The sequence below is a fragment of the Rhamphochromis sp. 'chilingali' genome (genome assembly GCF_963969265.1).
Source record: "Rhamphochromis sp. 'chilingali' genome assembly, chromosome: 12".
Taxonomy (NCBI): domain Eukaryota; kingdom Metazoa; phylum Chordata; class Actinopteri; order Cichliformes; family Cichlidae; genus Rhamphochromis; species Rhamphochromis sp. 'chilingali'.
Genome location: NC_137939.1, coordinates 3,894,384 through 3,906,808, shown reverse-complemented (window position 1 = coordinate 3,906,808; position 12,425 = coordinate 3,894,384). Strand labels below are relative to the sequence as shown.

The following is a 12,425-nucleotide window of genomic DNA, read 5'->3' as shown; positions in this document are numbered from 1 at the left end:
CCAGTCGACAGATGAACTACTGGAAACAATATGTTACTTGTACATGTGTTAAACTCATACTAATAGGGAGTCTGCACAGCCATCATTGTGCACAATTAAATTCAAACAGTGAACTTCCAGTATGCAAATCAAATTTTTGAGTGCAGATTTGCAGTAAATGAAACTATGTGGTCATAGTTTCTGTGAGCCACTCGTAGAGGTGAAACACAAACAGCGTGAGTACATAAACAAAGTAATGTAACTTGCACACAAATGCATGACTCACCCTCCTCTGATGTAATCCAGGAAGGTGTGCTCTGACTCTACACTGAATGACAACAAGGATACCTGAGAGGGAAAAAAAGGCCCCAAAAGATTAACTCGTCCTTTTTAATTAAACAAAATTTGCCAATCTACACATTAACACTGACCTCTCAAAATGACCTATCCATGCAAAATGATTGCGTTGCCGAAGCAGCGCCTTAGAATTACAATCACTGAGCGTCAGTGTGCCTGTGGACTGATGGATGATCAGCTTGATGGATAGCTAGGCACAAATTTTAATTACAGAGTCACAGTATACGCTAAGAGCTGTAGCAAAGCCGCGGCTCATTTATGAACTTCTGTCACTATTCTTCAGGGAAAGGACACAGACACAAGTCTCTTTTATTTAGCTTTACAGACTTGAATAATCATCCCGTTTGAGGTCATGGGAATGTTTTCCCGTCTACTTAAATTCACTGTCTGGATCATAAGCTCAGGGAATGGGAATAGAAGAAAAACATTTAACAGAGTTCATGCAATCCACTTAGTGAAAACTTCCTGCTGAATACAAAAGAGAAGGCAGGCAGGGGTGTGCGTGCACAAGGAGATTTGCTCTTACAGTATCTCAGACTCACCGTCCCAGAGTTGATGTATCTCTTCTTCTTTATTTTCTTCTTGGCATTCACCACCTGGTATGAAGGCAGAATGGGAACGAAGGATAATGATAATGTAAACTTGCAGCACAATTCTTTTTATCCACCCTTGGGCAAGTAATAAAAACATCTTTGTCCTCCTACTCTATGTCTGTAAGGGTAATGGAGCATAGGGAGTGAATCCAATAACTGTAGCAGGTGAGAATGAGATACCATTGATCATGCCTTCCAGCTAAGTGCAGATAATTCAGAGGGATTTTTATAAGCATAAGCAGTCTACTGTAAATTTCACATGCATGCTGCCAGCTGTGGTGCTTATAACCACATACAGAGTGAGTGCAAGTGCACAGTTATGTGCAGTGGGGGTAGATGCATACAGCCAGGTCCAAGCTTTTGGATAGTGACACGATTTTTGTGCTTTTGCTTCTATGTACCACCACAGTGGAAGAAAGGAAATGAAGCTCAAAATATTGCTTCAAATTCAAATTTTCTGCGCAGTCCCTCCATTCCCATGCCATCAAAAGTAATTGTACAATTAACTGGTAAATTAAACTGATAAAAGGTATGCAGTTGATTCCAAAATTTGCATTTGGTAATTAGCCTGAGAAAACAAAGGCGAGCCATCAGAGAGAGCAGAAAATATAGGAGTGGCCAAGACAACAATCTGGCTAATTCTTAAAAGGAAGGAAAGCGCTGGTGAGTTCAAGCCTGGACGGCCATGAAAAGTAGCTTAAACTGAATGATCTCAGAATTCCTTTCACAACCTCTAGCCAAATCAAGAGCACCTCAACAGGGGTAGGCGTGTCAGAGCCTGCAATCACGACAAGTCTTCATTCATGTAACTACAAAGGGTTTAGCTCAAGCTGCAAACCACATGTGGCAGTCAAGAACAGAAAGAGCAGATTACACTTTGCTAGGAAATGTCTTAGAAAATCTTGCCCAGCTCTGGAACAAGAAGTATCTGGAGACAGATGAAACCAAAATTAACTAAGAGTGCCGAAAAGGAAAGAAGCAGCTTGTGATCTAAAGGAAAACACATCATCTGTCAAACATGGTGGAGGCGGTGTTTTAGCACGGGGATGCATGACTGCCAGTGGAAGTGGGTCACTAGTGTTTATTGATGATGTGACTGCTGATAAAAGCAGCAGAGACGACAGAGCTGCACTTTCTGCTCAGTTTCAGCCAAATGAAGAAAAACTGACAAGACAGCGCTTCACAGTGCACATGGACAATGACCCGAAACATGCAGTGAAAACAGCTTAAGAGCTTTTTGGCAAAGACATTAAATATTTTTAGATGACCTAGTCTTTCACCTGATTCCATCCCAAGTGAGCATGTTTTTCACTTACTGAACACAAAACTAGCCAAAAAGAAAAAAGGCAGAGCTCCCTTAATAAGCAGTGACTGAGCGAGGCTGACAGCATTTCAAGCGAGAAAACCTTGCACTTTTTGATATGCATAGGCTGTAGCCTTCGGTATGTTTATATAGCTGACATTTTGTATTAAATTACTTTGTCCAGCTACATATGCTGTGAAAATAGAGGGACTAATAAAAAAGTCTGTAATTCCTAAACAGTTGGCTTGCTTTTCTGGTTACCCGGTGTATGGTTAGAGGTTATATGCTGCACTTCAATTAGATATTGGCTGCTTCATTTCAAATCCTGTGTGGTGGTTTACAAGGGCATGAGTGCAACACTGTGCAAACACCTATAGACTTCACTAAAAACAAAAAATTGGGAAATACTTGAGTGATATCCAAGGCAAGCAGAGTGATTACAGTCTTCAGTGCATTAAATAAAAGTTACATTTAAGCTTGCAGCCAAAAACTTGTATGCAACAGTGAGCAAAGTCAAATATCTGCACTGCTCATTCTAAAGGTCTGCACACAAACACAAAGCATGAGCCTGGAGGAAGCTGTGCAGGATAATAAAGTAAAAGGTATCCCATTCTACCCTCCTTTCGTCTCTCTTCTCTACTCTTCCTTTCTGGTTCTGTACTTTCTAAAAGCGCCCCCTGAACTCGTCTTCCAAAAATTATGCCTCACAGCGTTGTGACCATCACTCAGCCGCCAAAACTTCACATGACATCACAAAGGAATCACATTCAGTTACAGCGTCCTGTACTGACATTAGCCTGCTGTCGTCGTATGTTTACAAGCTTTCTGCACGTCACGTTGAATATACAAAAATATGCAAAGAGCTGAAAAATGTGGCATGTGACATACTGAATTTCTTTATTTCTCCATAATGAGAAGGTGGTGTTATGTCATTTTTGTCCACATCACAAAAGTCTCTGACCTTACCTGCGTTTTATATATAGAAAGGTTTGGTGAAGGGTAATGGATGCACATCCTTATGCCGTGTCAGCAGTGTAAAAGGGCACCGTCTTTCCTAACCTAACTCATCAGCTTTTCCCTTACTCTCTACCTTTACTGGCCTTATTCTTTTCTTAGAGTGCTTCTATGACTGATTCAGAGGCTAATGTAATATGGCAACTGTTTTAATGAGCAGGGACCTATTCAGACTTTCTGAGTGCGATCCAAAGGAAGGAATAAGTAACATAGTTCTGTCGCATTTCCATTTGTATTCCCACCGCAGCAGCACTCTTCTCCAGTCGATCTATGGCACCACTTAACCTCTGAGAGGCTTAATAGCGGGTAGGGTGAGGACAAACAGGGGAGGCTAGTTGTTAATCTTGAACAGCCACAACTTTGCTCAAACAAGTGAGACCTGTAGAACTTCCTGTCATGAAAGAAGACCTTGCTGAGTATAAAGGGCACGCTGATTTGTTCTCAGACCGAGGCAGGTTTCTCACACTAGCATGCACAAAGGAAGCTGAGGTTTCTTTTTGTGCCATCAGAATCGTTTTTTGGCACAGGTGCTTCCAAGGTTCATTCATTAATAATTCGCACATAGCTTTGGCCGGTCACAATCAGCTCGATGTGCTGAATTTCACTTGAAACTGCGTCTGCCATAGTGGCTTCAGAAAGTGATTTGCATTCTACTTGGAAGCAGCTTAAAGCAAACGAGCTCCCTACAGCAGTCAACATTTGCAGCTTTTACATAAAGGTCCGCTGCTCTGAAGGTGATGATGGTATTGGTCGATTTTATCTCCGCTCACCTCATACACATTCAGCTGGTTCTGACCCCGACACAGCTCTTTGAAACTTGTGGTGAATTCACCGATGAAATCATGGCTGGTGGAAAGGAGACAAAAAGCGTCATCACAGCGTTGACTGGTGGAAGATAAAAGCACATAACCATAAATGTGTACTGAAAAGAAAGTAACTATAATTTAGTAGTCAGTAAGGACAGTAAAATAGCGTTGTCTATTAGGGATGAAAATTTTTTTTTGATAAATTTCTCTTGTGCATGTGTGTGCACACGCTCCTCTGTGTATCAGTTACCTCCCATCTCTGTCCCAGTCATACACCTCCACCTTGATTGTCCTAGGAAGCACATCAAAGAGCAGAAAATGTGTTTGTTTCCTTGTGTGAACATATTAATGCCTTGCGTGAGCTACAAACTTAATATTCTTGAGGAGAAATGTTACAAAGAGCATTTTGAAAGTGACAAACCAAGTTACTTAAGCTCATTAATTGTTAGTGAAAGCTGAATTAAAGCCATCAAAGAGAGCATGCTCTGTGTTTTGCATGCAAAAGACACAAACATCTTTCTAGAGATCTAATGGTGACAACATTTGTTTTCTCTTTGAAGCTATACTGCGTGGCAGCCTGAGTCATGTTAGGTTTTCAAAATTTATTAGCTGATTATTAAGCACCAGTCTCAGTAATTGCCAACATTTAAGCAAGACTGACAATAATACAAATTCACAGAGCTTATTGGGTTTCTGTCTGCTTAATTTATGTATAAAAAAAATATGGTGCGGATTAGTAAACTAGCATTAAATATTTAAATGAATTGTTTTTGTGTATCTCACAGAGTAAAGAGCTGGGCGACAACACCAACAGTTTAGGTAAAGCATTTTCTCCCCACATGCCTAAGACAGAAAAGTAACCTCTTGGGAAATAGCATATTTTGCAAGTTCCCAAAATAAGTCGGTAGGAGAAAAAAACAAATGAGCAAGCCTGAGAGAATATAGGCAGAATGAGGAAGATGCCTCCTCTTTTCTTCTCAGACTGATGGAAACTAGACTAGTGGCTTGCCACCCCCATCTTCCCATCAGCTGCTGCTGTCAGTCACTTGTCAGAGGATCCAAGAGGCAGATAAGTATGAAAAAACAAATGATTCTTGACACTCAGGGCCACTTGTGACAGATGATTTGCCTGTGATGAGTCAGCATCATTATAATCAGCAGAGGTGGGGGCAGCTCGATCCTCGAATCAATTTCATTTTAGTTTCTGAAACCAGCGTTGTGTTGGAGTGGAAATGGGAGAGATTTCACTTTCTGATCGCTATCGAAGACAAATGATTGCAAGAGATTTATCAGATTCTCATGAGGGTGAAAAATGTGACTGCAGAGAGATAGTCAATACATCATTATTAATATATTGTAAATTTTGCTGTATATTTGCAGGAGAAAAGGGAACAAGAATGAAAGACGGTAGTGCAGAAAATACAGCACAGACCAGCCTGTCTGTGCATTTTACTGGAGTCCAAAAGAAAAGCCTGTGGGGGAGAAACCAGGCCATTTCTACTTATACAATTTAAAGAGAAATAAAACTGTCATGATTTGAAAAGTATTGGATGAAAAGACTGATAAATTGCAACAGCCGTGCTGCAGGTCTCCTGTATAGATCTCGGAAACTGTAGATATTTTAAAAGAAAAGCCAAGAGACCCTAAATGGCTGCAGATTTCTCTTGTCATCAAAATCCTCAAAGGGAATCAGGATACTTTCATGCTTCTGCTCCATCTGTCTGACCCAATTAGCTTCTCCGGGCAGGTGAACAGAGACAGGATTGAAAGCAGCGAACCTTCGCTGACACCCAGTGTAGCGGAGGCCATGGTTTGACATGTTCTTCTACACACTCGCGCGGCTGTCTGGGTCTAAACATTTTCCTGCTTCTGCACACAAACACACATAGAAGGGCTCCTGTGTTGTTCCAGCCACCTGTCAACATCTTTAGACCGACTCTCCCTCTCCTCTCGCTCTCTTTTTTCGCTCGTGTTATTTTATCTTCCTGCCAAAACTCTTCCTGCTCCTCGGGTATTCTGCAATGCCCTTCACTCTGAAAAGATTCAGATAAGCTAGAAGTTGCCACCAGAGAAACCAATCAGAAACCCTGCAATGCTCTGAAAGGCTCTCTGTGATTGTAGAGAAATCAATAAAGAGCCAGGCAAGGTGGCATGTAGTGCTAGTCAGCCTGTAATAATTGTCTATTTCAGCAGCGGATAGAATAACATTAGAAAATCAATTTGCTCTAAATCTGATAGCCCTGATCCACTTTGTAAGAGCTACACCACATATTAAAACTCTGCACCGCTTTAATTTTTCCTTAAAAAACAAACTCTGAGTGTGTGGGAATATTTGTTTGTCTTCATGAGACTCACCTGTACATCATCAGTCAACCTACCTGTCATAGTCTCCATTGCAGAGCGCTCTGACAGGGATGGAGAAGGGCTCCCACACAGGGTTCAGTGTGTTCTTCACCACCTCGGTCTTGTGGCAGATAGTGAACCTGGAGATGCAGTTAAAACAAACATCTCTAAAATATAAACAAACACGTGTTTGAGTCCATAAGAAAAGATTCATTCTTATATCTGAAGGAATAAATATATTTCAATAAATATTAACGTTAGCCCGCGACTTTGTTCCAGTTTTGAATTTTGGCCCACTGTGTATTTGAGTTTGACACCCCTGACTTACAGAGACGCAAATGCGAAAGACAAACTCACGTGCCATCCTCATTACTTCTGTAGAAGACCATGAAGGGGTCTGACTTTCCAAAGAAGTCCTTTTTATCCAGTTTGTTGGCACAAAATTGCATGGTGGCGTAATCCTACAGACAAAGGAGGAAGGCAGTCAGAGAAATGGAATGATGGAAAAGTACAGGATACTTTAAATCCATGCTACTGGCTGTGTTTGCCTCCCGATGTTTGTGTACACATGCTGTGTGCCAAGATATAAAAGCACCAAAGCACCAACTAAAAGCAAAGTGCTGACTGAATCTTAATAAGAGGACAGCAAATCCAAACAGTGGGCTCTAGTTTCAAAAACCTGCAAATGCATTCATTACCATTTCTTTATTATGCAACACCTGCATAACAATGTAGATGGAACACGGCAAATGAAAATACCTTGTGCTGTATAAAATAACAATAAGAGTAACCATACAGAGGCACATAAATGGATCCTAACACCCTGCACACAGAGAGGGGAGGGGCCTGTGTACAAAAGCATGTGGGGGGTGTGAGTGCAGCTAATGATACATTAGAAAGGCTGGTATTATCATAATTATACTCATTTAGGCAGCATTTCAATGTGTACTGCCACATCAAAGACAAAGAGCATGCTCCATAATGTTCTTGATTCCAGTTTGGCTCCCTGTGGTCACTCTAGAGTACAATAATGAAGCTGCATAATGGGCACACTGGACAGGTAAATGTCCACATCAGAAGAAAAGCTCTGCAAAGTGTTCTCCATCAGCATCTCAATCATCACCTTCACCTGAATGATGTTCAAACCTTCTTAACAGCTTTGTACCCCCCCCCCCCCCCCCCCCCAAACGTACCACATATGTAAATTGGGGGTCTTATTCTCACATCTTAGAGTCTGTTAAAGTTTTATGCCAGAAGACATTGAAGCTTTCAAGGAGCAAAAAGAGGAGCTGTCTTTACCCAGCTGGTCTTCAGGGCTTTTAGGTTTTGAAGTGCTGCTGTTAGATCTAAACCAGCATGGTGCAGAGCAGGGCCTCTATTGATTGCTTTGACCCACATCAGTCGGACACGGTCTGCCACTGACCTGCCTCTCGCTAACCCCCAAAAACATCACTTTTTGCCTTGGACACAGCACTACCACGGAGCTACTACATAATTCAAAGTACAATAACTCCTGCAGTTTTCTCCTTAAGAGGGGGATATTATGCTTGTCCTCATTTTCTGCCAGTACAAAAGATGGCATAAAAGAAGAGGATGAAAGGTGGGCGTAGCCACGCGCGGGTTTCATGCCGCAGATAATCCAACATTTTAAAACCTGGTATGACCAAGATTTTCATAATAGACTTAATTTTCTATTCAGTATGATCTAAAATGATTGAGTGAGTCCATAAACTTAGCAGGAAAGTATTTACAGAGGCTACATCAGAGAGCTGTATGTTCATAGACTTCTATAGGACCAGAAGACTCTTTGCAGCCACAGCTATTTCTATTTAGTGGCCTTCAGATAGAATGACACTTCACTGGCGTCATATTTCCACACTGGAAGCTATGTATTTTAACTGTATATGCAGGACTCCAACCTGCCTATTGTTCAAGGAGCTCACTAAAAAGAAGAGTGGACTAAATAAGAGTATTCAACAAGGTCCAATGTCCAATCCTTTCACTGTGGTGGAAATGTTGAAGCAGGTGAAGAGTAAAGCTATGATTAAAACAGTCAGCGCTGGCAGCTGAATGGGTTGCTATATATCCATTTTCATTTCCTACTGTCATTTTCAGTTATTACCTACCTTTCTATCCAGCCTGCAATATCTTTGCATTTTCTACCTGCAGTGTGTCAAGCTCTCCCTCTGTGGTTTTTTCACAAGAACGTTTAATTTTCCAAGGTGCTGTTTGGTGCATTAAAACTAACACATCATGTTGGGAAAGTTTGCTTAGGTCAGATATGAAAGCCCTTAAAAAATAGATCCGTAGTATAACTGTCCTGTTTAACCCTGACACAGCTTCTACAATTACACTATCATGGCAGCACAGTGCCCTAAGCCTTCATTAGGCATGGATAACACATACCCACATCGGAGCCTAGCAGTGTTCTCTCATTAAGCGAGGAAAAGGCAGAACATTCATTTCAGCCACTGAGGTTTAGGAGCAGCAGGGGAATAGTGACTTCAGTCTACATCCTCCTACCCGTTTCTCTGCTCTACTAAGATATCACCGCATGGGGTAAGTGGCAGAGCAACGCACACTGCCACTTACAGAGAGTGGGGTGGGTCTATTCAAAGAGATACAAAGCGATGCACACAGTGCCTGAATTCATGTTACACAAGCTTATGACATCCTTGGGATTGCAGACTGTAGTGAATCACAAAATGAATCATAAGCTTCGCGCATCACTCCATTCATCCGAGCATTCGTCTATTATGACTGTAAGCCACAGGTGAAGGATTTTTTTGTCAATGTAAGGATGAGCGTTATGTAAGCTCAAGAAGTGAAGAACGTTTGCTTGATAAATGAAAAATGTTAGTGTAATCAGGGTTTTAATGTTACCAGAGCTAGTTTAAATTCATTCAAGAGGTTTTGTGTTATTTTATTTCATTTAATTTACTTGATTACTTTTTCCATATTCATAGGACGTGAGGCTGTTCTGTAAAGACTAAAAAGCCTCTGTAGAAAACTTGTGGTGTCAAGTTTTATAAACAAAATCGCCACTTTGTGAACAATTGTGAGTCGAACTGATAACCAGGACTGAGGTTTACAGCTTCCATATGTTAAATGTTGTGTGGTTTACTTTTATTTAAATCAGACAGAGCTGGACCGTGTGGAAGATGTGAAGCGAGCCAGCCACTGCTCTGCACTCCTATGTGCCAGAGGCAACGACAGCCAAGAGGAAGCCTTTGATCCATGCGGAGGCTGTTGCTCTGTCTAATGATACCTGGCAAATCCACCACAAAGGTGAGAGCCAGCCCAGTTCTCGATTCACAGTCCCTGCAGAACTTCCCCAGTCGATTCTCCCTCTGCTCGTCTCACTTTCCCCAAACAAGAGTTGCAGTGTTTACCTCGGGCGATGCTGCAACTCAGCTGCCTCCATTTATTGGTCACAGGTGGATTATAGAATAAACAACAACCAGATGGATGGTGGCAATCCAGACTGTAAGAATTCACAGGTGTGGTGTTGTGCTGACAGCGTTGTCTTCTGAGTCACGCTTTTAGTACGTCGTTGCTTTCATTTGCCTGTTCTTTTCTCAAACCTGAGACATTTCTGTTCAGGGTTAAATTCTGTGTATACAGGGCAGGTCTGCGGTGACATGTCTAGTCGGTGTCTCTCTAATGGAGTCCGGGAGAAGGGAAATCATCATTTGTACCAGTAACGATCATTTGCATTTATATTACTGAATCGCCTCTTGAAGAGGTGCTTTGCATTGATGATGCTAACTCCTATCATTCGCAGATCCAATGCACCTGATGACTCACAGCAGCCCTCCAATGACTGTGAGCACTGACACTTCAATCCAGCAGTGCAGAATCAGTAATGCTTATCATGGTGGTTTCATTATCAGCATGTCTTATCAGTCTCACTCTAACAGGAGACTCTTTATTTGTCAGGGAATAAACAATAAGAAAAAAAAAAACACCTAGTCAGGTACAATGATTGTTAAACAAGGTGCTTTTTTAAGCTAAACAAGTATGTCAGGAAATTAGAAACCACTGAATCATTGCTTACATGTATTAGGGAATCATAAAACATTTACAGAGAAGCTCAAGGGCTTTTTGTTCAGCCTCTGAGGGAGGCCGGTTGTTCCGGTCAATAAGTCCTGCTCCACTGGCAGCAGTATAATGTGATTATTTACTATCTTCATTTAGCAGTGTGGAGAGAAAGTCAATGGGCATTAGTGGACACAGGTTATTAACGCAGACTCATGGATTAACGCACACTACATAGGAGCAAGTGCCTGTTTTAGTGATTGAAATGAAGGCGGTCTCATTAAATAGCTATTCAACCTCATAGCATATCCACTATGTACACAAGTTCCAAATGGCAAAGGCAATTGCAAAGTAACACGGCATATCCTGCTCGTTTAATGGGGACAGTTATGGCACAATATATCTCGCTGGAGTAAAGGATATTAAATATCCCACTTCACTTCAGCGGACTCGTGAACATTGCTAAACACGGATAATGGAGCAATTCCATGCAACGCAGGCGATCTCACAGTGACGTGTCACAATTTAACAATTCGCTCATTTAAAGTCAGATGTAATGATGCTTAAGGGTCGAGTTCACATGAGACAAGTGAACACTGCAAAACATTTACTCTGACACTTAAAGTGTAAACAGTTACAAAAACAAAAAAAGTATGATGGTTAAAACTTTTTGGACTTACTCGGCAGTTTCCAAGCTCCTCCGCAGACAAGATAACAGTTCCACATTTCTTCCCGGGTATACCACTGTGAAAACAAACACATATCCTTCTCTCATCCAAGTAAAACTTTCACAGCGATCCATTTTGACAATTTTTTAGATGTTAGCAGGTGAACAATTAGAGGCATTGTGTTGCATTTTGTTATACTAATCCATGATGCCAGTAAACAGCAAGAATTGTCAGTAGTTCTAGCATCCTCTTTTGTAAATTCCACTGAATCCGGTTATCTTTGGGAAAGGGGCCGAAACATCTAAGTGGAGCTGAAACGCTTTCTTGTGTCTTTCTATTCTACAAGTTTGATTTCACACCTTCTGAGCGATAGAAGAGGAAAGACCACAGATAAGATTCATGGATGTAGCGAAGGAGGACACGCACAGGGCTGGAGTGGCAGAACAGGACACTAGGGATAGGGTGAGATAGAGGCAGAAGATTTCCTGTGGCAACCCCTAAAGGAACCAGCCATATAAAGAAGAATAACCTTTTTGAGAGACAGAAGTATCAATAATTAGAAATATTTATGTTTCTAAGATTCTTCTTTGTTTGAATTGTACAATAAGGCTTCATTTCTGGCTTATTTTCACATCCAATTGTATTTTAAATTCAGTAGTATATAGAATTGCAATGTTAATTTAGTATGACAGTGTGACAGCTCTAATGAGCACATTATTCCTTTTTCTCCACCTTAAGTGAATCAAAAACAAGTTATAAATATAGGCTCCCAAGTTTTCAGAGCAGTGTGATATCAGACTGCTGAGAAGCCGAGCTCTTCCGATTCCCGATTGCCAGCACCATATTGAGACTTTAAAGCTGCAGTTGTTTACCACTGATTCACGCTCCAGCAGATGATCAAGACATATCGCAGCACAAGAGGCGCTCTCTGCATGTCTGTGTTTCCATGCATCACCTCTTCACTAAGCTGCCAATCCAGTGGCTGATTCTAACAAAAATAGAGACAGCGCTGCATCACAGTTTGTCCTAAATGTTATTTGGCTGTATTTTTTGAAGCGGAACAAAATGACTTTTTTCCCCCTGATATCCAATCTAACCAGCTCTCAGCATCCACTGAAGCTGTGAGAAGAAGGCAGAATCCATTCGACCCAACACGGAGCAATACACCATATCTGTTTTCCAATCATACAATAGCATTCCAGCTGCTACAGCTCCCATCATCCTTCTGGATAAAAAAGGAAATTACACGAGTGTCCTGCTGTGGCCTTAGCTGGAGACCAGTCATTAGAAGGTCAGACTTGCTGTGACAGACTTGTTCATCAAG

The 12,425-nt window shown here is 41.4% G+C and overlaps 1 protein-coding gene across 2 annotated transcripts in view; it reads right to left on the bottom strand.

The window, feature by feature from the left end:
* cpne5a (copine Va) overlaps positions 1 to 12,425 on the bottom strand; it is an 83,000-nt gene that overhangs the window by 27,890 nt on the left and 42,685 nt on the right. For both annotated transcript variants that reach the window (XM_080899774.1, XM_080899775.1), the window contains 7 exons: positions 11,114 to 11,177; positions 6,753 to 6,856; positions 6,431 to 6,535; positions 4,303 to 4,344; positions 4,017 to 4,092; positions 879 to 932; positions 266 to 327 (listed from right to left, as the gene is read on the bottom strand). In XM_080899774.1, the coding sequence (XP_080755900.1) occupies positions 266 to 327; positions 879 to 932; positions 4,017 to 4,092; positions 4,303 to 4,344; positions 6,431 to 6,535; positions 6,753 to 6,856; positions 11,114 to 11,177 (507 nt within the window). The remainder of the gene's footprint in view (positions 1 to 265; positions 328 to 878; positions 933 to 4,016; positions 4,093 to 4,302; positions 4,345 to 6,430; positions 6,536 to 6,752; positions 6,857 to 11,113; positions 11,178 to 12,425) is intronic.